General features: G+C 38.2%; 1 protein-coding gene and 1 long non-coding RNA gene across 3 annotated transcripts in view; one reads left to right on the top strand and one right to left on the bottom strand.

The window, feature by feature from the left end:
- lsp1a (lymphocyte specific protein 1 a) overlaps nucleotides 1–20,187 on the top strand; it is a 33,919-nt gene extending 13,732 nt beyond the window's left edge. Inside the window, exons 3-13 of one of the 2 annotated variants that reach the window (XM_015054913.1) lie at nucleotides 38–410; nucleotides 1,295–1,434; nucleotides 1,797–2,037; nucleotides 2,609–2,737; nucleotides 4,095–4,138; nucleotides 5,972–6,053; nucleotides 6,410–6,544; nucleotides 7,682–7,780; nucleotides 9,341–9,427; nucleotides 10,717–10,816; nucleotides 19,784–20,187. In XM_015054913.1, coding sequence (XP_014910399.1) covers nucleotides 38–410; nucleotides 1,295–1,434; nucleotides 1,797–2,037; nucleotides 2,609–2,737; nucleotides 4,095–4,138; nucleotides 5,972–6,053; nucleotides 6,410–6,544; nucleotides 7,682–7,780; nucleotides 9,341–9,427; nucleotides 10,717–10,816; nucleotides 19,784–19,794 — 1,441 coding nt within the window. In that variant the 3' untranslated portion in view covers nucleotides 19,795–20,187. Of the gene's footprint in view, nucleotides 1–37; nucleotides 411–1,294; nucleotides 1,435–1,796; nucleotides 2,038–2,608; nucleotides 2,738–4,094; nucleotides 4,139–5,971; nucleotides 6,054–6,409; nucleotides 6,545–7,681; nucleotides 7,781–9,340; nucleotides 9,428–10,716; nucleotides 10,817–15,640; nucleotides 17,551–19,783 lie in introns of those variants that run through there. The other variant, XM_015054912.1, reaches the window with a different exon arrangement.
- LOC106961294 (uncharacterized) lies at nucleotides 19,139–21,425 on the bottom strand. Its single transcript, XR_001427741.1, has 3 exons — nucleotides 21,229–21,425; nucleotides 20,855–20,904; nucleotides 19,139–19,449 (listed from the first exon to the last, which is right to left on the bottom strand). It is a non-coding gene; the product is annotated as an uncharacterized LOC106961294 (long non-coding RNA).
- Between the last annotated feature and the right edge of the window lie 1,564 nt (nucleotides 21,426–22,989).

The following is a 22,989-nucleotide window of genomic DNA, read 5'->3' as shown; positions in this document are numbered from 1 at the left end:
TGAACCATATTTATATGACTGCCTCTTGTTACTTCAGGTATGATCGTGAACTGAAACCCAGCAGTTCCCCTTCTCTTGAGGAGGATGAGGGTTTTAGTGACTGGACTCAGCGCAGAGAAAAACAAAGACGACAGCGACTGCAGGAGCTCAGTCAGGATGGAGAAGAAGAGGAAGAAGAAGAAAATGTCTTTATGAAGAACAATGTAGCCAAAAAGGCTGCTCACGCTGCTTCGATGCCGTTCAGTCCAGTTCAAAGACAAGATCAGGAAGATGCTGACAACATCAGGATGGAGGCAGAGTGGAGGAACGATTACGAGGAAGAGGTCAGGAGAGTGAAGGAGAGGGAGGGAATGAAGAAGAACAAACTGCTGCTTTCCACAAAACAAGAGACTCAAAGGCCAAATATAGAGGTAAGAGTTTTTTATTAAACATTAAAGTGTTTGGTTCCTTAGTCACAAGGATTTCTGAAGTTACTATTTTTTTCTGTTTCTATTTTTTTGTGTGATAATGTCAGTAATCCTGCCAGCATGCCTAGGTGGGCCCCATATGGGGTAAAGGAGGGCAGACATATGGGTCCCATATGGGTTTGCCCGCGGGTTCCACGGTGGCCCCACATGGGTTTGCCCATGTAGGGCCACAGCCTACGTGGGCCCTACATGGGCAAATCCATGTGGGCCCACCACCATGTAGTTTCATCGTTTACTTTTAAGCAATAAAAAAAATAAAACCATGAAAAAAACACCACCCCGATTGTAACCACAGCTCTTGGGGTTCCAGGGAGTGGGGTGGTACTGGGCTGGAAGTGCTAATGCAAAACCCATCAGCCGGGCCAAACCGGGTCCAGCTGTGCAGTGCAAAAGGGGCTTTAGTGTCTTCAGCCTGAACAGAAACACAGCTCAACATAGAAACTCTGAAGTCGTAGTTAGTAGAAACTAATAGATAAAAAAACAAGACAACCATCAAAAAGCTCCTTCAGCTTGATCCTGACAAACAGGATCAAGCTCAAATGTTTTACACATGTGGGCAAATTGTTGGCATGCCTCTATGAAAGAATGGAAAGCCTTCAATGGTCACTGAAATAACTTGAAATAGACAAAAGTAACAATAAATACAATTTGACTAAAATTAACCAATGAAAATCAGACATTGCTGCTAAAAAGAACATTTTGAATTTTAAACGCCAAAAAACAAACAAACTTGAAAACATATTTGATCAAGATTTTTAATGTCTGGTACACACAAAAAAGACTGATATGTTCAAATAGTGTTTTTTTTTCTAACATTTTACCAACAGGAAGCGAAAAAGAAAGAACTTAAAGTATCCTACATGTCCAAGGTTTTCCTGTGTCAGAAGCCAAAACATAACAGCCAAAAGAGTGGCACAGCTGGCCAGGAAGTGACATCAGTCATGAACCAGAGGAGCAGATCCAGCAGGTGTGTGGTGTGTGTGAGAGAAAATAGTCCAAACATAACACTTTTAATTTATTCGCCATGAAAAAAATAGATTTTTTGGTAACATTTTATTTGAAGGGCTGTTCATAAGTCTGATATGACTCTATTATAAACATGACATAACATCTGTTATGAACAAGAAGAAGACTTTATGAATATCACTGTTGTCATGGAAATGTCATTCTGTGAATAAAGTTTGAACTTTTAATAGACTTTTAATACAACTTTTAGAGCAACTTTGCATTAAAAGTGTCATTATTTACTTATTGACACTTCCATGACAACAGTCATAAAGTCCTATATGTGCTCAAGAGCCTAAACCAAGATATTTGTATTGTATGCAGACAATCTGTGGAGTCAGAGGAGGCGAAGCCCTTTCTAGAGGCTGAGCAGAGACTGGAGAGGATCCGCCAGAGCCTGCAGGAGAAGGAGAGTCAGGAGCTGGAGCAAATCAGACACAGGCAGTTTGAGGCCGAGCAGGAGCTGCAAGAGCTGAAGAGGAGACGGGAGGAGAGACGGCGAGCTCGTGAGGAAGAGGAACGCCAGAGGGAGGAGGAGGAGAAACAGCACATGGCTGCTGAGGAGGTGAAAGCAGAAATAGTGAAATAAAAACTACAATCCTTTGGCTTTATGTAGATATTTACAGAAGTGGAGGAAATGCATCATCTCTCTGACTATATCAAGTAAAGTCGGAGTTCTTTTGGTAGAGATCAACCAAAAAATGTCACACATTTCAGCAACAAGGCAGTTCAAAGATAGTCAATCTTTCAGTAAATCAGCACAATCAAATTGTGAAACTTTCAGGGTGAATTGAGTTTAGGTTGTGTTTCTGTAAGAAGGAGCAGCTGTTAAAGTAAAACAGTTTTTAAAGTAAAACCAAAAAAGGAAGTTTTCTTTTCAAACTTCCTTTGAAAAGAAAAATAAAGTTTTAGTTTGTTAAAGTTAAGTTTAAAGAAACTGAAAGGTTCTGAGTAGACATTGATTTGTAAATACAACTCCCTCATCACTGTTTGTGATAAACTGCTTTTATATCAGTCAGAATACTTTGGAAATGACGACTTCACTGAGGAACGTTCAGGGAGGAAATGCTGGCTGTGTTTCTTATGAGACGGTGCTACAAACATGATGTGATCGAGTGTTTTGGAATTCCATTCAGGAGGAAAGAAGAAAGATGAGGGAAGACATGGAGAGGAGGAGGATGGAGGCAGCAGAAAGGATGAAGACCCTTAGTACGTCCAGTGCAGAAGGAGAGGAGGCGTTCAGTCCCAAAGTTTCAACACACAAGGTGATAAAAACTGAACAGCATGACTGTGTTTTCATCTACAAAACCTTAAAACGCTTTTATTTTTACTTTGTGCCATGATATTCAGCATTATATAGTCTTATACAACAAAAAGCGCTTAAACAGCATGTTTTCAGAACTGGAAAAATAATAAACTTTAATGGAACTAAGCTCATATCTGTTCAGGATGAGAGAAAAAAAAAGAATGATCTGAATGCATCAGATGACAACTTTATTTTTGTGTCGTTAAATGAAATGAAATTAAAGTTGCATTAAAACCCCATCTGGTAAAATCTGACATTATGTAGCAAGCAGCTTTTAACGAGATACAACCATGTTTATTTCACCTTTACAATTTATCAGTTTAGTTATAGATTTTGCTGCCTGGTTCAGTTAATCCTCAGTTTTAATGTAATAATCAATTACAAAGGACATTAAAAACAACCAAAAACAGAAGCACCAGACCAGGCTTTGTTACTTTACTGACTTTTGTCAAATAAACCTTAGTGAACATACAAAAGAAAAAGGAATGAACATAACTGTGTTCTCTTTGCAGCTGATGGGTTCAGTCTTTTAGCTCTTGTAAGTTGCATGCGTCTGTGTGTGTGTGTGTGTGTGTGCGTGTGTGTGTGTGCATGTGTGTGTGAGTTTGCAAAACCAGCATGACCTGGCTGCACCTTGGCAGCATGTGATATTGTTTTGAAGTTCACTAATACTTCCACACATACGTCACTTTCAAATGTTTAAGACTTTATGAACAGATGAAACCAGACGTCGACATAAACTGAATAAAAAGGCACACTGACCTTTTTGTCTCACTGTGTGAACTTCAATCAGATCAAACTAGAAAAAGAAATACCACATTTATTTTCATTATGCTAAATGCCACACAAATGAGTATTTTAATCGTTTTGTCAATAAACTGTACTAACAGTTTACACCTGCAGTCACCCCTAAGCCTCATGTTTCAGTGATCTTTGCTCTTTAATGCATCAAAATGCCATCGGTTAATTCTTTCATGCAGCAATGTTTTGACTGAAACTTATTCTGATTACAATTAGCTCAATTTTGAAAAGGTACCATATTATCCAGTCCTGCCCTCATCATCAGCCCAGACAGAAGACGAAGCAGCTTTTATTGTCACCATGTTGATCAGGACTGCCTGCAAGACGAGATCCTCTGTGGCTTTCTGCTTGAACAATAAAGTTATTCACTATGAATTACACTGTCACAACTAAGTGTTAAACATGTCAAAGAGTTTGCTGAGCATGTGTAGACCACCATGGACATCTGGGGCTTTGTTTAGGAACTTGACATGTGAAGGCATGACATAAGACCCACACCTTTTTTTCTTTTTCAGATCACAGAGAGAACCAACTCCCTGAACCGCTCACTAAAGAAAAGGTAACTATGTCCTCAGACTTTTTTGTTTAATGAAAAAAAAGTTATTCTTTTTGAAATATTTCATCAAAATTGTTTATGAAATAGTTTAAATGTTTTCAAGATTCTATTCAGAATAAAACAGAATATGACTGCTAGACGCTTGTTCAGGCCACGGTGTCCAAAGTGTGGCTGCTGGGCCGTTTGAGGCCGTAAGGATGATGTTTTGCGATACATAGTCACTGTTCAAGACATTTGGTCAAACTGCAAAGGCGGCTGATGCTGATACGTTACTTTTTAAAGATTGTATGGTTGTGATTTTCACTAACTTGGAGCTTTTAGAGTAAAATAAGTTAAATTTACCTTTAATCCAACTATTTCAATGACCATATTTTATTTCTTTTGATTTTAACAATCATAGTAAATAAGACCAAAAAGAACTTCCAACAAGTAGGCTTCATCGCACCCCTTCAGTTAACTTTCCTAAAGAACAAAGAGTTCTTGTTTCTGACAAAGGCTAAAAATATGCCACCAAAAAATAAATAAATAAATAAATAAAAAACTAACCCCTAAAATGTAAGCCTTTCCTTAATGAACAATCCTTTAAATGCTTTGGATCTATAGCGATTTACAGATTCACACTCCTAACAAAACTCTGACAACTTTACACTGTTCATGTGATGTGTGTTTGGTTCATCGTTGAGGAGATTAAATGAAATATACAAGAAATGTTCTGTGTTTTTAGTCTGCAAAGCATTTCAATTTGTGGGCTTTTGTTACTTTCAGGTTAATGATTTTGGCTTGAATGCTAAGAGATTTGGACAACACAAGTTAAAGCAGCCAATGAACAAAGATTGCTGCCCTATCGCTAGTCTATAAAGCTAATATTTAGCCTACTGATATTTCTCAAAGAGGCAGCTTTGAAACCATCCCATGTTGGAGAGACAAAACTTTCCACCATGAATTGTTCTCAGAATTAAAGTTAGCAGCCTTGGTCTGAAAACAAGTGTAAGTTGGAAAAACTCTAAAATCACATTAAATCTACTTCAGTTGAAAATGCAGTAATTAGTCATTATGCCTAAAGTTGAATGGCTAATTCCTCAGTTGTTTGTCCTAACTGCTTTATAGCTGCTGATTAACTCTTAGTTGCCTGAAGTTAAGACAGACAAGGCAAGATAAGGAAGAAGGTCGAAGGACACCCCCCACCAACACACATTTTTCAGGATATAATACTCCTAGGTTATGATTCGTAGCTCTGCTTAACTGAGTCCAGATGTCAGGGACTGTCTTCTCTCCAGTGGTGGGTGAGGGACGGTGGCTCCAGGAAGTCTGCAGAAGGAAATGATCAATTCTGAGGAGCTTTCAAGACAAGGGATCTTTCTATCAGGATGTATAAGTTCAAGATTATTTAACTTCCTTCATAGCTTTTGAGAATTCATGCTTGATATTCTCTAAAGACGAATAACACAACAACACATCATTGAGTGAATCGTGTCCTTTATGAAAATATGGTTCTTAAACCCCTCTGCTTGAGGCAGACCCTTAACCCAGAGTGGATGGTCCACCGTGGGGAGACTCCTTTGGGATTCCCTGACTGTCAGTTGGTACAAAAAAATACATGTGAAGATGCCTTCAGGAAATGTATGGAAATATCTGACCTACAAAGGTAAAACAGCAATTGCTTAGTCTTGACTTTCTGTTTTTGTTTAGGAAAAAAAAGTTTAGTCTCTGGAAGCTCTAAAATGACATATCATGACAGCTAAGTGAAAAATTGCACACAGACAGTTATCCGTCTTATCCGGTTAACTGTTTGTGGCTTTCATTTTAACAGACGTCAGTGTCTTGTGTCTAATTTAGCAACAGTTTCAAGAAGACTCAGCCTCCCTTCCTCCTGACCAGGATCGATGATAAGATGGAGCAGTACACTCACGCTGTGGAGGTCAGTATCCCACACACACTTCCAGCATTGAACAAAATCTACATGTTTATGTTTTACAGTAATGTTGGATATACATTTTTTTTTATTCTTTGAATCAAATTTACACAGCAGCTCATTTTGATACAGTTGATATATACTGTATCAAGTATGGCACTGCATAAGAGCCAACCATTAAAAAATAAGGCAGTGCACATAATTTCAAACTATATAGATCTTATTGATCATATCTTTAAAAACATTTAAGTGTGTTTAATGTATGATAACTGAACCACTTCAAGATAATTATACACTATATATGAGACTTCATAAACATAGTCAGGTTATGTACACATTGATAACACAGATTTCCCTGTCAGAAAACCTCCCAGGAGCTGCGGGCGGTGAAGGCATCGCTCACTGACCTTCCCAACTCCCCAGAGGCTGTTTCCTCCAAGAAGAATCTGTTTGAGGCTGGAGAGGCCTGGAGCCCGAACAAAGGAGCAACATGCAGGGTGACACGACACACACAGATTGTTGCTGGCATTTGGCATAAATATATAGAATGAGCATAGACCTCCAACTGGGACTACGCAGACTTTACTCACTCCAGCACCTTATGGTATTTCATTGAAAGAAGCTTAAACTGTAACAACAATGTGATGAAATCATGTAGCAATTTTGAGACTGCAACTTTTTTTAAACCGTCGTATTGCTTGATTATCTGCCTAAAGGCTGATAAGTTCACCAGTTGTATGCAAACTAAGAAAAGTTGGATGATATTTACTTCATATGGCACCAAAATAAATTCATATGTCCCAAGGTACTAAACAGATTGTTCCAACGCACTTCAGAAATGTAGGATTCAAATTTAATTAAAACGATCCAATATTCAGATTCATATCCAATCATACTGTAGTTCAATCATATAAATCAGATTATAAATTATCTGTTGTGTGGTAGTTTTATAACTATCAATCTAAACCCTTCAAAGTGTTTAACAGTCACATTTTAATTTAATTGTTCTCCATGCTGATGTTTGTGCTTGTTTCACGTTCTAGGCAAAAACAGAACATTATGAAAATGATTCAGCGATCATTATAGAGTTTCCTGCACCTAAAATAATTCCAACAGGCTTGCCTTGAAGTCTTGGGTCAGATCTGTTTTTTTTTTTGTTTTTTTAACCTCCTGAGAGAAAGTTTTGAAGATGTCTGCCATTGTGACAATACGTATTGATGAAGAAGGGCAACTTTCAGTTGATTTGACGTTCCAGTTAACAAGTACATCAGAGAAATGTCACATATTGTCTTAAAATAGAAATACATAGTTTTATTTTTTCTAAAATAGCTTCATTATCTGTCTGCTGATTTGGGATCAGCAGAACAGATGGCCTGTGTGTTCTTCAGTCTGTAATAAATGATGACTGTATGATGAATTGATTGTATATATGTAAGATTACTTTGAACAGATTTGCATAATACTAAATATACAGGAGTTTTACTCATATCCACTGTTCACCTCAATCCTGTATCAGATTAAAAAATTTGTAAATAATAAAATCACATTTTTATTTCCTCATTTTCCTTTGTATTGCTAACACAATGTAATGGTTGTAAAACTGAAGTCTATGTTGTCTTTACTTTCTGAATCAGGACACTGGTAGTCTGAAAGTGGGCGTGGCCAGCCTGATCACACACTGGGTGACAGGACCCTCAGAGCCCAGTAGCAAACAGTCACCATGCCGACCGTCTGTAAGTTCACTTTGAAACTACTGAATTTTTTTTTCTCTTGCATGTGTGTCATATAAAGAACCACAATTTTAATAAACATAATCTCTGGTTTTAAGCATAAGTTCATATTTTTGCAATGACATCTTATTCTGAGTGTAACATCTGATTTGGCAGTGATGTGTTAATTCTTATGATGAAGTGTCTTCTGTCTCTGTCTTTGGCTGTTTGACTTTGAGTACCATTTATATTTTCACTTTTAATCTTTTCTAGCCTATGTTTAGCATTTTTTTTCTCTTTTCTTACCCTCTACTTTCTCTGAACACAAGCAAAACCAATATAAAATTCTTCATTGGCTTGTCTCCTGTATGGCACAACAAGATGACAAGAACACCCTGCCGCTACAGCAGCTAAAGCTAAAGTCTCTCTGCATGAGAACATGCCATCAACATCACGCAAAAAGTTCACCTCATAAAAATGAAGTAAAGCTTGGGCGTCTGTACTAAAGCTCACATTGTTGTCAACAAACTGGAAGATGCAGCATTTTAGATCTGATAACTACTTGGCTAGCTGTGTTAAGATGATAAAACAGGCTTAGCTGCTGCCAGGCTGCGTCCTCCACTCAGGTGAAACCAGGAGGAGGTGTCTGTGTTTTTACACTGAGCAAAGACAAGTAAAAGTGAATTGCCCACTGGTTTTGGAGTGGTTGTTGCTAAAGTGCAATAACCACTCCAACTCCAACTCAAGCAGATTCATTCATCTATCTCTTTGATAGATAAATCTGACATCTTGGATTCGATGCAACATCATCCACACTAGCAGGCTGGTTTTAGCAGATATTTGTATGAAGAATGAAAGACTAACTGTCACATAGCTAATAACTGTCCTGAAGAGGAATGTCAAACTATATGACTGTTGGGTGTGACGAGTCACTTAACACAAAACATTAACTACATTAACTAACCCAATTCTGTCATATCTGTGTATATTTAACTAACATTAACCAACCCAAAACAGTGAAAAGTGACATTCATTTCATTTGAATGTTTCAAACTCATATGATTATGAGTTCCACCAGATGGTGGAGGTAACACAGCAATTTGTTGTTTGTTTACTGTTAATAAGAGGAGGCGGTGGAAGAAATAAACAAAAATGGAAAACAGCCAGTACATTGCTGTTTCTTATCTTTTTATTGTTGGTTGGGCAATCATGTCTGGTTGGTTGGTAGTCAGTTCAAACAAACTGAATGTGTCCAGATTTCAAAATCAATGTGTCCACATTTCAAAATCTCAATATCAGCAAATAAATACTTATTGCATAGAGTTGAGTTCTTTTCTCTCGCACACTCAGGTGACACTCAGTGAAGATGGTTGGACTTTCTGAGACTTCCAGTTGCAATTATATGATGACAATTCAGGGTTATAAAGGAGTGAATGTAATTTGATCTGAATCTGTCCATATGATTGGATTTGACTTGAATCTGGTTTATGGATAAACAGATTCCTTCTCCTCTGTTGTCCCAGTGCTCATCCTTTCAGCTTTGATTTCTAACAGTTCTCTTCTGCTTCTGGATGAGTTTTATAGGATGTGAGGTCTGGAGGCGTGCTGCAGAAGAAGAACATGTGGGAAATACTTGGAGACCCATCAGGGGGGACCGAACCAAAAGCAAAGGTTTGTAGCAACTGTTTTATTTCCCTGCCAAAATAACAGCTGACCATGGCTGTAAGTCTCTTCATGTCAGAATTACGCAGCATTGTTAGAGTGATGCTAAGTACATCTTTAAATTCTAGAATGTTCTGTGTTCTGTTCTGTATCTTTCTGTGAGTTCTGTGTAGAATATGTAGATTAATGTGTGTTTTGCCTGTGTGATTTTTCTACATATGAGGAAAAGTTTAAATATTTTTTCCAAAATAGTGAATTCTTAGAACTTCATGAATTCTAAGATTCATTAAATTATCATAATTTACAAAACCATGCAAAGTTGGCACTTTTAATGGACTTTTAATGCAACTTTTAGAGCAACTTTGCATTAAAAGTGTCCTTATTTACCGAATGACACTTCATGACAACTGTCATAAACATTCATAAAGACTTCTTTATGTTCATGACAGGTGTTATGTCATGTTTAGGACAGTGTCATGTCAGTCTTATGCACACCCCTTCAAATAAAGTGTTAACAAAGTTTATTCACAAAGATAACTCCTAAAGGGACAAAATGTTAGCAGCAGTGAGGAGGACTGTCAGTGAGCCTGACTGACAGAAAGGAGAGACGTTCTCTGTATAATGGATTGAACTGTGCCAACAGCAGGCACTGCATGTTGATACTGTGTGGTAAATAATACGATATTGCATAGTTTCATCATCATGGCACACTTCTCTTAATCCAATCTGGACTGTATGATCATTAATTTATATCAAGTGATTTGTGTTTTTGTGTGTCTTATTTAGTTTTGTGCAATAATCAATCACAGTCAAAACTAGACCTTATTGATTCATCTCAGAAAGACTTAATCAGTAAATGGTACCTGGTCATAATCTTTTACATTTTTTTAATCTTTGGTCATTTGTCTGATGGAATAAGATACATTACTTTTGTTGTTTCTTTTCTTTGATGTTTGATCAACACTCCTCACCAGTGGGTGGCAGTAATGCTCCATTAAGTTATTTGTCAACTGTTGTTAAACAGAAGTTGAAGAAGAGCCAGTCACAGACCCTATAAGACAGCATCACCCCTAGCAAAAGGGTCAATCACACCTAGCAACAGGGTCAATCACAGCTCCTCATTCAGATAGGAGTTTTCTGTTGTCTCCTCGCTCAGAGTGGCTCTCAGCAGCTGGATCACTCTGATGTCTATGGACCTGTAGGAAAAACCTTAACCCTACGGGTCAAAAGGTTAATCTGAGTAAAAATCAGAGGGATTTCAAAGGAAATAAACTCATTTCTGTTCCATCTCTCCACAGTCAACACCACATGGGAAAAAACTGAAATTTATTGTCACTGGCCATGGAAAATATGAGAAGATCTCTGTAGATGAATGTGGAGACCTCAGCCAAAGCGCCGGTAGGACTTTCATCACAAAGTAGAACAACACAATAAACATAAATAGAGTTGTAATTGTGAGTTTTATTTTTATTTTTTCATGTGTGCATCCTAATCTATTAGAACATGAGACATAGTGGCAATTAAACATTATTTCAAGGTGTCATTTAGTACATAGATGGTTATTTTTTACACTGCAAAAGTTAAATATGTCAGACAGTTTGGGTTTGACATTCAAATCAAATTCTTTCCCTAAAAAAGAAGATGGAAAATTGGCTTTTGTTGATGAAAATCTTTATTTTGAAAATAATTAGTCTTTATTATCTAGTCTATTAGATAAAATGGAGTGCTATGATAATTAGACTCTTGTCCACCCCCCAAAAAGGTGTTTATCAAGGGGAGATGATGCTTAGTAAAAAAAAAAAAAAAAAATCAACTACAGTCTAGAAGTGCAGAGCTTTCTACCATCCCATCATCCCTCACCATCTAACTAACATCCTGTACAGCACTTTGTCTGCATTTCAATCCTTTTCTCTTACAACTTTGACGACTCACAAAAAAATACCTTATTCTATATTTTCTCTATTTATTTCTTTATAACCTCTAAAATGTATCTCTTTATAACCTTAGCTTTCCATCTAACGCTAACCTACAGTCGCTTCTGGAGTGATGTTTTCTGTTTCAGATAAGTGTCTGCCTAATGTTCCAAATAAAAATCACAATGATTACTTAACCAAGTGGTTTGTTTATTACTGATGCCAAATTTGTAATTGTGGAGGTTTATTATTAGTGGATAATGCACTAGTGCCTTCTATTAGCAACATCATTGCTAATATAAACTTTCCCGCTGCTCTCTTCTTTATAATCACACTTCAGAGGATTAAACTGTCACTGAGGTGAGTGTTTTCAAAGAAAAGGGGAAAAAACATGTACAAACTCTACATAAGCATTCATCATTTACTCAGAGGTGTTATGTTGTGGCAAATAATACAATGTGGTAAAAAAAAAAATGTGTTTTTTTATTTTGATTATGGATTAACATATAGTCTAACATTTCTTGATAAATATAAAAATACTGGAAGATTGTACACAAGCAACAACCATGTACATACATATTCAGTGGCTCAGCAGCATCTCTAGTAAATGTGTGATGAAAGAAGAAAGTGGAAATTGTCAGATTACATAAACACTTTAATGTTTTGTGATGTCTGGAGACATTTAAGACAAGTCAGCTTATTTTTGCTAACTTAATAAAAATAAAACCTCTAACACCCGTTAAGCTACCGGCATACTATAATGCATTTGTCAAGTATAAAGTTGGGGTTTAGTTTCCTTCAGCAGTGTTCAGAAGTCTTATGTTAACAGATAAATTAATGTAGAGCTGTACACGATCTCTGCTACCATTAACTTACAGAACAAGTTGAGCTTTTTTCCCACAGTTTAATCTGGACATTTCACATCAGGCATATTTTAAGAAGCAGCAAACCCTCTGGCCTTCCTGTTAAAGTCTTTTGGTTCCTCTTCTTTACCTTTCCGCCCAATCAGACCCATTTCAAACACAACAGAGATTTTTGATACTGGTCTTGAGGCTGCTTCTTTCAGCTTCTTAGCATCAAACCTGGGGCTGAAAAGCAACACCGGTAGCCTAAACGCAAATGAAGGGACCTCCTTCTGCTCATTGCTTTTCTCCTCATTTTTTTCATCTTCACTTTTGTTTAACTCAATCTGATGCATGATATTCTCTTTGGAGGAGAACATCTGGAAGAGGACAGCGTCCCACATCTTGGTTGCCTTTGGAGTGTCTATGTCTTTGGGTGTAACTAGCTTCTCATCATGACCACTTGGCTTCTCTTCTACCCTCATCTCTTCACTCTGGTCCTGTTCTTGGATCTCAGCTTGAGAACCTGTCTCTGGGAATTTTGGTTCCTCCTGTTCCACCACCATGTGTTTCTTTAGTCGCAACCACCCGCTCGGTTTTGATTTCATGCCCTTTGACTTTTGCATGACATTAAGAAGAGATGCTGCTGCTGCAGGGGAGTCATTAGTGCCCTTTTTGTCAGATTTATCTGGTGAACATGGTTCTGTGTTGTCTTTTGTATTCCTTTCAGTTAACTCAACAGGCGAAGTAGGATCAGCAGGAAGTGATTTTGAACTTTCATGCTTAATCTGTGTAATAGGTGTCTTTGGTTCTATGATGACAGATTTGTCAGATTTTACATCAGATTTTGCTTTTTCCTCATCAGTCTGGGCCTTCCCTCTACTCAAAAGCTTTTTTACAACCTTCAGGGAATCTTGGTCGCCACTTTTTAGAAGAGGATCTTTTATTTTTCTCAGTGTAGTTTCTGTGGTTTCTTCCTTCTGGTTTTCAGAAGGCACAGCCACCACTTTTGGCATTTCTTGAGTCACTATTGCCGCTTGTTTTGCTGCAACTGAACTCATTGCTGTACATGGATCTTGTATTGATATTGTTCCTGTTGAGTCAGATGGTGTTGAAACCACAATGACTGGGACTGTGACACTGGAACCAGCCTTTGCATGACTCTGGTCCAGCTTTTCTTCACATCTAGAGGTGTCCTGTCTTTCAGGAAGTTTAACCGTTGATTGTTCCTTTACAGTTGCTTTGTGGCTACTCTGTTTTGAAACTTCCTTTTCAACTTTAACCTCATCTTCTGTTGGTATCACTGAGGTTGTAATGCCAAATGCAGGTGAATATGTTTTGATTCCACCGTAAGCAGCATACTCAGCTGGTGTAAGTCCACGGTAAGCAGACTTTGACTTTTGAGAGTCTGGGGTTTTAGGTCTCTGAAAGGCCACATGTGAAATAGATGATGTTAACATCTTTTGCTTTTTGTAGCCTGGTGATGTGGTCAAAAGGCGAGAGGCTTCATAAGTTGGAGTTTTTGGCCTTTGATAGGCAGTGGCTACTTGTATTGCCGACACAGATATAGGAGTTACAGCTCTTTGAGAGCCAACTGCTGAAACCGAGGTCACTTTTCTTGTCAGATCAGACTCTGATTTTGACTTTGTAATACTTTGTTTTATAGAGTTGTCTGCAGGTGTCACATCAGAGTGGACATCCCCATTTAGTAAAATTTCAGGAAGCTCTGTTGTCTTCAGATTAAGAGAGGGCAATGAAGTGCTCACAGTAGAAATCGTTTGGGGTGACCTTGACCTCTCTGGATCCACTGTGATTGGCGACACCGCGAACAAAAGAGGATTGGGTCGTGAGATTTCAAAGACGGGGGTTGCGGCTCGGCTAATGTGGTATGCTGGAGTTTTAGGTCGCCTGGATGACAGAAGCTCATAAGTTGGTGTTTGAACTCTGACCTCAGATGTTGGAGTGGTGGTTTTATGTTCAACTGTTTGAGTTGGTCTTGTTGTTTCTATGTTTGGAGTTGGAATTCCTCGTTTGATTTCTGACACTGGAGTGACTCGCTGGGTTTCTAATGTTGGAGTGTCTCTTCTTACTTCAGCCTTTGGGCCAGCTCCTTTTACTTCTGATGTTGGAGTCTTTCTACCAGGATCTACGTCTAATAAAGGAGGCTGCATTGTTGTCGTTGTCACCTTCCCTCCTCTGGTCTCTGATGCTGTGAGCACTTCTTGTTTTGTTTCTGCTAATGTTTTACTTTGAGGTACTATGCTGCCAATAGCAGTTAATCCAGCCGTGTCGTACACTGGAGGTGTCCTGGATGTTTCATAATAAGATGTGCTTGCTGTGTACATCCTAATCTGAGGCACTTCAAACATCGGCTTTGGTGATTTTGAAGGCTCAGTTGCTTTAAATGTTGGACGTGGACTTTTAGATTTTATGAGTGGGGTCAACACCGTAAGAGGCCGAACCACAGGTTGACCCGCTGGTACCGGATGTTGAGTTGCAGCTGAACTTGTGATTTTTGAATGTGGGGTACCGACATAAGGGGTAGGTCTCAAACCAGCTTGGCTTTCAGTAAATGTTTTCAGTTCAGTTGTTTGTATGCTTACCTCGGGCACAAAGGAGTATGGCAGTGATTGCTTTGCTTCTCCTGGAGAGGCTAAGACTTTGGAAACCTGATTTGAAGCAGAACTTAATGACACTTTTGTGACATGGTGTGAGTACGTGCATGAAGGGGCGGCCACCATGGGAGGTGACATGCTAACTGCTCGACCAAAAGCTGCCCTCTGCGGATAAGGGGACGGCACATGCTGATACAGTGGCCTGACGGTGAACCGTGGGGGTTGCTGGATGCTGTGGAGTCGAGGGAGTGTCTCTGGTGTTTGAGGGGAAGTTGAGTGGTCACTGCGCTCCAGGTCAGCGCTTGCCTCATTTACAGGGGAAAGGCTTGACCGGAAAGGTGTTGCAGACTGTGAAGTCTGGGTGGAGGCCTTTTTCTTTGCAGTCCTTTTGAGGAGTTTCTGTAGACGGACATTGTCTTTTCCAGGCTTGGGCAGCAGTGGTGGAGGGTACTGCTGGGAAAACAGGCCCACCTGGTGGATAGTGCCATAAGCAACAGACATGAATGCTTCTGCACCCTATTGAGACAAAGAGACAAGGCATTCTTAAAACTTTGCCTAAAGTTTCACAATTGTTCATTGTTTTATGTTTTCAAATGCAAGTCATTTAAATGGAAGTGTTAACCGCAAAGCAGCTGCTCAGAGGGGACGGCACATTAAACACATTGTCTTTTTTTAATGCCTATAACATCATCATCTCTTTCCTCTTTTACTAACTTAATCCTGAATACTCTAAAAGTTGGAAGCAGATAAGCTCAGTTTTTCTTTCAAACAGAACTTATCTTCAAAATACATCAGGTTAATAGAAGCTTCACATTTTTAATATCTAATCTTTTTCCTCTGTTCCTTTTGCAGGTTTGTGTTACAGTGATTGCTGAGGAAGCATTTCCTTCCTCTTCTGTTGCCTTTGTGATCTCGCAACACCTTAAATGCTGATGCAGGAACTCTGCAACTGGAAAGTCTCTATTTTTTCTGACCATCTCTAAAGGAAATGCACATACAGCTCCAAACTCAGGCCCAAAAATATATATACCCTTGGCAGATTTAGGCTAAGTAAATTATTTTTTTTATTTTTATTTCATTAAAATCCTGGTATGTTGAAAATGCAAACCTTTCTCAATAAGCAGTGGAAAAAAATCTTTATTCGCACTCACACGTTCCTTAAATTGATTAGTATCTTTTCACATCTTTCCACTGATTTGTTGCAGATATATTCTCCAAGTCTTTAAGCTTGGATGCCCTCCATCATCTTAAGCTCCGCCCAGAGAGTCTCAATCATATTCATGTTGGTATGCTTGCTGCAGCCTACAAAAACCCTAACCCTAAACCCTAACCCTGCTTCCAGTCAGGAGAAAGACTTTCAGAAATCTGTCAGGGGTATGACTGATTTTGGACTCAATCGTACATATTAAAAATTAAAGCCCACACAAATATGTGATGGTCATAGTTGTGTGATCCTCTTTACATCTTCCTATTTTCTGTTTTTACCATTATGAGCCTATCTTAATGTGAGTTATTTTTTTAGTTTTCATCTGTTCAAGATGATCATTTGTAAAACGTTTACAGTTTGAATCATCTCGAGTAAATGGATCACATCGATGTTTGACCTGTTCAGCACTTTTTAGCTTGACGACAATCAAAACTGCAAAAACTCTGAGCACCAGCCATAGCTAAAAGCAGACATTAGATGTTACACACTGTACAAAAAGACACAACCATTTTACTGTATGACATTAAATCTGAATAAATGTTTTGTTATTTTGGCCACTTAGGATTACCAAAACTTTTTCTTGTTGATAGATTTCAGAAAAATAATGGGAATATTTATTTTTACAACTTTCTTCTAATTCAGACATTTCTATCCATTTCCTCAGGACTTGGTAGAATAGTTTTTTCAATTGTATAAGTTATGTAATATTGGGCATCCTTCCACAAGCTTCTCATCAAAGTTTACCAGAATTTTATTTTGATTTTTTTTTTTTTTTTTTTGCTAGAACTATTTTGATTTAGGCATTTTTTAAATAAATTCCTTACATTATTGTGCTTTTAAGCAAAATTCCATGTTATTGTAACTTACTTATGTAACATCACATGAAAATCTAAGTAGGAAGAGAATTGTGGACCAATTTCGCAATGCTGGAGATTGTTCACAGTTTGGGAACAATCTCCAGATGCATGAGCGTGCCACATTCAAATGTTGAAATAATTATATGTAAGCATAAACACTACATTAATATCCAGCTGTCTGGTCAAAGCAGTGAGAGGGAAGACAGGCCTGTAATGCCACTCAGCCAGGAGGAGGCCATTACTGAGGAGTCAGATTACAGTTTTCAAACTCACTCATGTTTGATAAAACTAAAATGAAACTGTAAAATTGCCATCATTACATTTGGAGTAAAAATGGCAAAATCTGAAATCCTGAGAACAACTAATCAACCATGATGTAAGAGGCTGACACCATGATATCTCATGCATTTTGGGAGGAAATGATGATCTGCACAAAAAAAAAGTTGGCATCACAAGAAAAGAAGAGTAATTTAAACAATTAACGTCTCACCTCCAGACCAGAGCAAGGAAGTTAAACCTGCAAACAAAATAGTCTTCTAAGTGGACAATGAACCCAGTCATACCAGTTATGTACTGGTTACAAAGTGTGTTAAATACATATATAAAAATAGCCATCTGATACTCCCTCAAACCTTTGACCACCTTTCCAAAGCAGGCTTGCTGAAATGCCAGCAAGCTTGTGGAAGGCCCAAACCGACCCAACTCATACAGTTCAAAAAATTATATAAAAGTAAACATGTAAATGACTGAATTTGAAGAAAGTTACAGAATAATCTCTGACTCATTACTCTGGCATTTATAAACAGTTAATAATGTTGGAAATCCTAATTATCCTAAAACAAATGTTTAGTTTGGTTTAATTTTGGTAAACATTTTGGTTTAGCTATAAAGAACTGCTGTTAACTGGATGTAAGAATCATAAATAGTACTCAGTGCATAGTTGTGACAATTGTGGTGGACATTTGCTTATCGAAATTTGACTTTATGATATTTAGCTTAATATTTACACCTTTGAACACTAATGTATGCTTTAGTTGATACATTTCTGCTTCTGTCTCAATATGCTTTTACTTTTATTCCGTTTCAACAAGATTTTTTTGCTTTTATTTTTATGCCACTTTGAAAATATTAAATAAAATCAGTATCTATTCTTCTAATATGTCAACTGTTTTTATTATGCCCATTGTGTCAAACAACTACAACATTCACCATATTAAAACATTCAAATGTTTTAATAACACTTTACAAAATAATTGCTATTTTCCCATGCTTAAAATGTTTTTCTTTTTTTTTTGTTCACGTGTACTGTACGGAACAGCCTGTAAATATAAGGCCAACACAAACCACCAGTGATCTCAAACTCTGTCCAGTATTCAATGTAAAATCCACTAATTAACAAAATCTGTGTTTTTGAGAAGAAATTGGATAATATTTTCCCCTCAAAGAAAAAGACTTTAAACATAAGTCCCTTTGGTCTGAGGTGACAGTATATGTATACAAATACATATAAATATAGAGCTCTGGAAAAGATATGAAAGCACTTAAAATGATCAGTTTCTCTGATTTTACTTTTTATGTTTGAGTAAAATGAACATTGTTCTTTTATGAATGAAATTCCAAACAAAAATTTTTTCATCTATTTGCAGAAAATGAGAAATGGTCAAAATAAGAAAAAAGATGCAGTGCTTTCAGACCTCAAACAATGCAAATAAAATGAGTTCATATTCATTTAGAAACAACAATACTAATGTTTTAACTTGGGAAGAGTTCAGAAATCAAGATTTGGTGCAATAACAAATGGGGTTCAGTGCAGTGGACTCTTAATTTTTCCAGAGCTGTATATACAGTACTCACAAAAAGTTAGGGATGTTTTGCCATTGAAATTTCTGGAAACATATAGAGTATTGTGATATTATATCACAAAAGTAGAGTATTTAAGTATATTTAAGCACTAGCATGCAATGGTGATTTCCTCATTTCAAACAATGTATTAAAACAAAACAACAGCGGTGGATATGTTACAACAAAATATGTCAAAGTCTTAATAACATGTCATGTGCCCTTGACCATCAATTATAGCTTGAAGAGCTGTTCATAAATTGACTTATTGAGGCATGGCCTTTCTTCATGAAGGGCGGCCCTCAGATCATTGAGCTTCTGGTGTCCAAAACTACAAGTTATTACAAGGCGACTCAGCTGATCACACAAGGCTTCTGTAGGATTCAGGGCTGTAGAATGTCCAGGTTCTTCTTTGAAGAACCCCAGTGACCAGCAATCACTCTCTTATGATGTGACCTTGAGCATTCTCTTCCATGATGATGAGATTGTTCAACATACAGGGACACCATGACTGAACTAATGATGTTACTCAGGTAGTATGGGTAGTGCAGGGCAGTCCTTTATTGACTGGACACACCAGTCCACACTCTAACACCACCACCCAGGTTCATCTGGTGACAACAGTGGCTGATGCACAGCGCTCTTCTTGATGTTTCCACATCTCTGGCGGCCATAGTTTCTGTTCAGCACTGAAGCCCACTGGTCCAGAGTTCCCCTGCCAGAGTTCTGGGTGGCTCAGCTGATAGACCTCACACACCCTGTGCAGAAGCTAACTGTCAGTTTGCTGTTCAGTAAAAGCCACTATATACAAAACATCTTTTAAAAAATTGTCTCTGGTCAATGCAAGACGATGGCGCCTTTGCCTGATGATGTGCTCAGTTATCTTGCAGGTCGTCTAGCACACAAACCATGCTAATGTAGACGGTTTTCAATGTTCTGACCTGACATTTGGGTGATTCTCAGTTCATCTAAATTTGCTTAGATTTGAGTGGCATTAATCATCCACTTCCTCAGGGCACTCCTCACAATGAAGAGGTCATCTGTGTGGGATGTGGTCAAAGGATGTCCGGTCTTTCTGTATCTCTGTTGCAGCCTGCTGGTGACACTCTAAGCTCAGGGGCCAATTTTGCCAGAGAACATCCTCGACCTTCACAATGCCACGTTACTGTGGATCAGTTCTTACGTGTTGTCCTGGTCTCATGATGTCAAAATGTGAACAGCACGATGAAGAAGAGCTGTACTCCTGATGTCCCTGCATTCATGTTAAACACTAGAGAGCCACAGTAGACTTAAAAAAATTTATGTTTGATATTAAATCAGAATTTTATGATGCAGTTTTGATTGATTATTCCAGATGTAGCTTCCCCCATAAACAATGTCTTTGTCACAAGAGTACGATCACCTGCTGGAAAGCAAATGTACAAGTGCATATCCTCTGTACATTTCAATTGTTTTAGCAGTCGGTTCTATCTTGTAATAAATATTTTACATACTGACGTGGGACGTATTATTGGACTGTGACTAACTGCCAATCAGGTGTTTGCTTTTTTTAATTTATAACAGGCTGAAAGTGAACGCTCATTATGCCTTATGATCTCACGCCCCACTGACACTGGATAACACCTTTGAAACGTGATGTCACCGAGGAAAACATGAGGGCCAATTAGGCACGAATGTCCCATGAACATGCAGCTTTGGCACACAACCTGGGAGTTATTATTTTAGGCCTAAGAAATAACACTCTGTATGTGTAACACTGGCAGAACATTGTGTCACCAGTCTTAACCCTGATTTACCAGCTCAGGTTATTAGAGAACCATCCGGGCAGCTTAAGGTTCTAGCATAATTAAGTTCAGTGTTTGTTAGCCTTATCTCACTATGTGTCACCATGGTAATTTATAGGTACAACCTGGTAAATGTTTAGAACTCTCCCAGCTCCCCCTTCTGCACTTAGACGTCAGCCTGACACATGAGACACTCATTCCTCCTTTTAAGGCTCTGCTAGTGTTGGCATTTGTAGTTCTTTTAGGACACAGGTTCAAAAGAGGAAAGTCTAATAATAGCTGTGCAACAAAAAACTCAAACAGAAATTACCTGCTCATGCGCAAGAATTCAGGCTACAGATTTTATGTCAAGCAATAAGTTTAGAGGTAAATGACTTACCAGGCGAAGAACTTATTGGTGGAGTTTAAAGCGCTCCAGGCAGGTTTCCCCTGGCAGGACAGGACAGTGTTTTAATTAATGGTAAAGGTGGAAAGTGAGCATTTATTAGAGCTGTTCAATTAAAATTAGAAGTGAATGCTACACTATGTTATAACCTGGACAGATGATCAATAGAAAAATGTGTGCTAAAGCCACAGGGGGGTTGAAACATTGCAATCGTAACCCTGACAGTGCTTCAGTTTTGCAGAGGACAACAAAAGTTACCCTTCCATACACATAAGGTCTCAGCAAGTATCCAACAGCAGCTGCCACTGTAACATAATGCTTTTTCTCTGGTCTGGAAATTAAAAGGTGTAATTGAAGGGAATTGTTACCTGGAGGACTGCTGCTTGGGGGTGGCCGGCCAGCTGCTGCCTGCTTGTCCCAGCCCGGAGTGTCAGAACGGCAGGTTCATGTTGAGACCAACTCGACCCCCCTTCCTACAAATGGAAGGAACGGGTGCCATGGCATTCCAAAAATAAACCTTGAGCGCTGTGGGTTGCTCAGAAGCTGCAGCAACATTGTGACCACAAAGAAAGTTGAGGCGAGACGTAGCCAACAGGCCAACACCCAGTTTTTACAAACACAGAGCTCTGAGTGAGCTTTGAAGGCCACCTAGAGGTCTTTGAGAAAATAAAAATAAACTTTAAACGCTACAGATGTTCTTTCAGCTGGGCCATTTTCCAAAAGAAGTTATCTCAAGAATATTACAACAATAATATACAATGTCAGGCTCTTCCAGTTCATTCAATTCCAGCTTAGTCCAGCACTAATCAGTCTAACTCAGTCAGAGTGCTATTCTTTGAAGAGGAGAATTTGGAATAACACATTTTTCCCCAAAACAGTATATCTCAATATTTCAGTTTCCTCAAGGACAGTAAAAAAAAATGCAGACAAATTTAATTAAACGTATGTTTAAATGCAGTAATGTTTTCTCAAGGCACAATTAATCAAGGATCTTGATTTGGAAAGGAGCGAAACAGAGGGAAAGTGATCATAAGTCTAAATTCAGATACTAATTTGACACTGTATTATATCATCACTAACCTGACGCTGTGTGAGGCAGAATCAGGTTTTATGATATTTTAATCATGACTGGTATTAAGAAAATAAATTTAAAATAAGCTAGTTTTAAAACTTAACATGTCTTGATTCAAATAGCCTAATTGTGGTTTTAAAATCAGTAATGTATTCTGGCTTTTTGACCTTGATGTTAACTGTAGTTACAGCAGATGGTTTGCTAGGATTGTTTGAACTGCCTTTTGTCTGTGTGGGAAAACAATACAGTAGAAGTTCTATCTTTTCACACTCATCTGTGAAAGGCCGTAAACACAGCAGGAGTTCCTGGCTTTAGAAAGAGGGTCAGAGATAGCTCCTGGTTGGATGAGCAAAGATACGCTTTATTTGAATGAATTAAAGATAAGAATACGCCTTCACTATAAAACTTTCTACACAGAAGTAAAAAATTAGATTTGCTCTTGCAATTCAGTGACGTCTTTGGACATCTTTGCTTTTCTTTTCTTTCCTTCTTTTTTCCATGTCTGTCAGGTAAATGAATGTATGTTTCTGTTGTTCTGCAGTTTCTGTTGTAATTTTATGCGTTGTCTTCTATTGGATTAAACTGCAATTCTGTGACGTCTGCACTCATTGTTGTTTTTGTGTGGCTACACGTGGCCCGCCCGGAGAACCCGGGATCATAAAGGAAGAGAAAGAGCCAAACGTTTTTCCAAAATTAACTAATTCAGAGAAATCTTCCTTAACACCGGCTACAATACACCATTCAAATTACAGTAATAGCAATGATGCTTCATCCAACTTAAGATTGCTTAAGTGGATTTGACACTTCATCACTGCACTTCAGGTGATGAAGTGCAGTGTGTAGTGACATGTAGTGCATACACAGGAGTACATGTTTTTCTTTTTGTTTGTTTTTTTAAACTATGTGAGCCACTTTCGGTCTCTTGCCATCTTTGTGTTTAAACACTTCCTGTACCATTAGAAATATTGTCTTCTTCTGAGGTTAGCAAAATAAAAAACCCTGTGACTGATATAATAATCTAAGGCTGACCTGTTAAGAGTCCCATCACCTGCCCAAC

The sequence above is a fragment of the Poecilia latipinna genome, unplaced genomic scaffold, assembly GCF_001443285.1.
Source record: "Poecilia latipinna isolate Pla-1442-1.1 unplaced genomic scaffold, P_latipinna-1.0 Scaffold1286, whole genome shotgun sequence".
Classification (NCBI taxonomy): domain Eukaryota; kingdom Metazoa; phylum Chordata; class Actinopteri; order Cyprinodontiformes; family Poeciliidae; genus Poecilia; species Poecilia latipinna.
The sequence above is the reverse complement of the archived record's forward strand: the minus strand, read 5'-3'. Positions and strand labels throughout refer to the sequence as shown.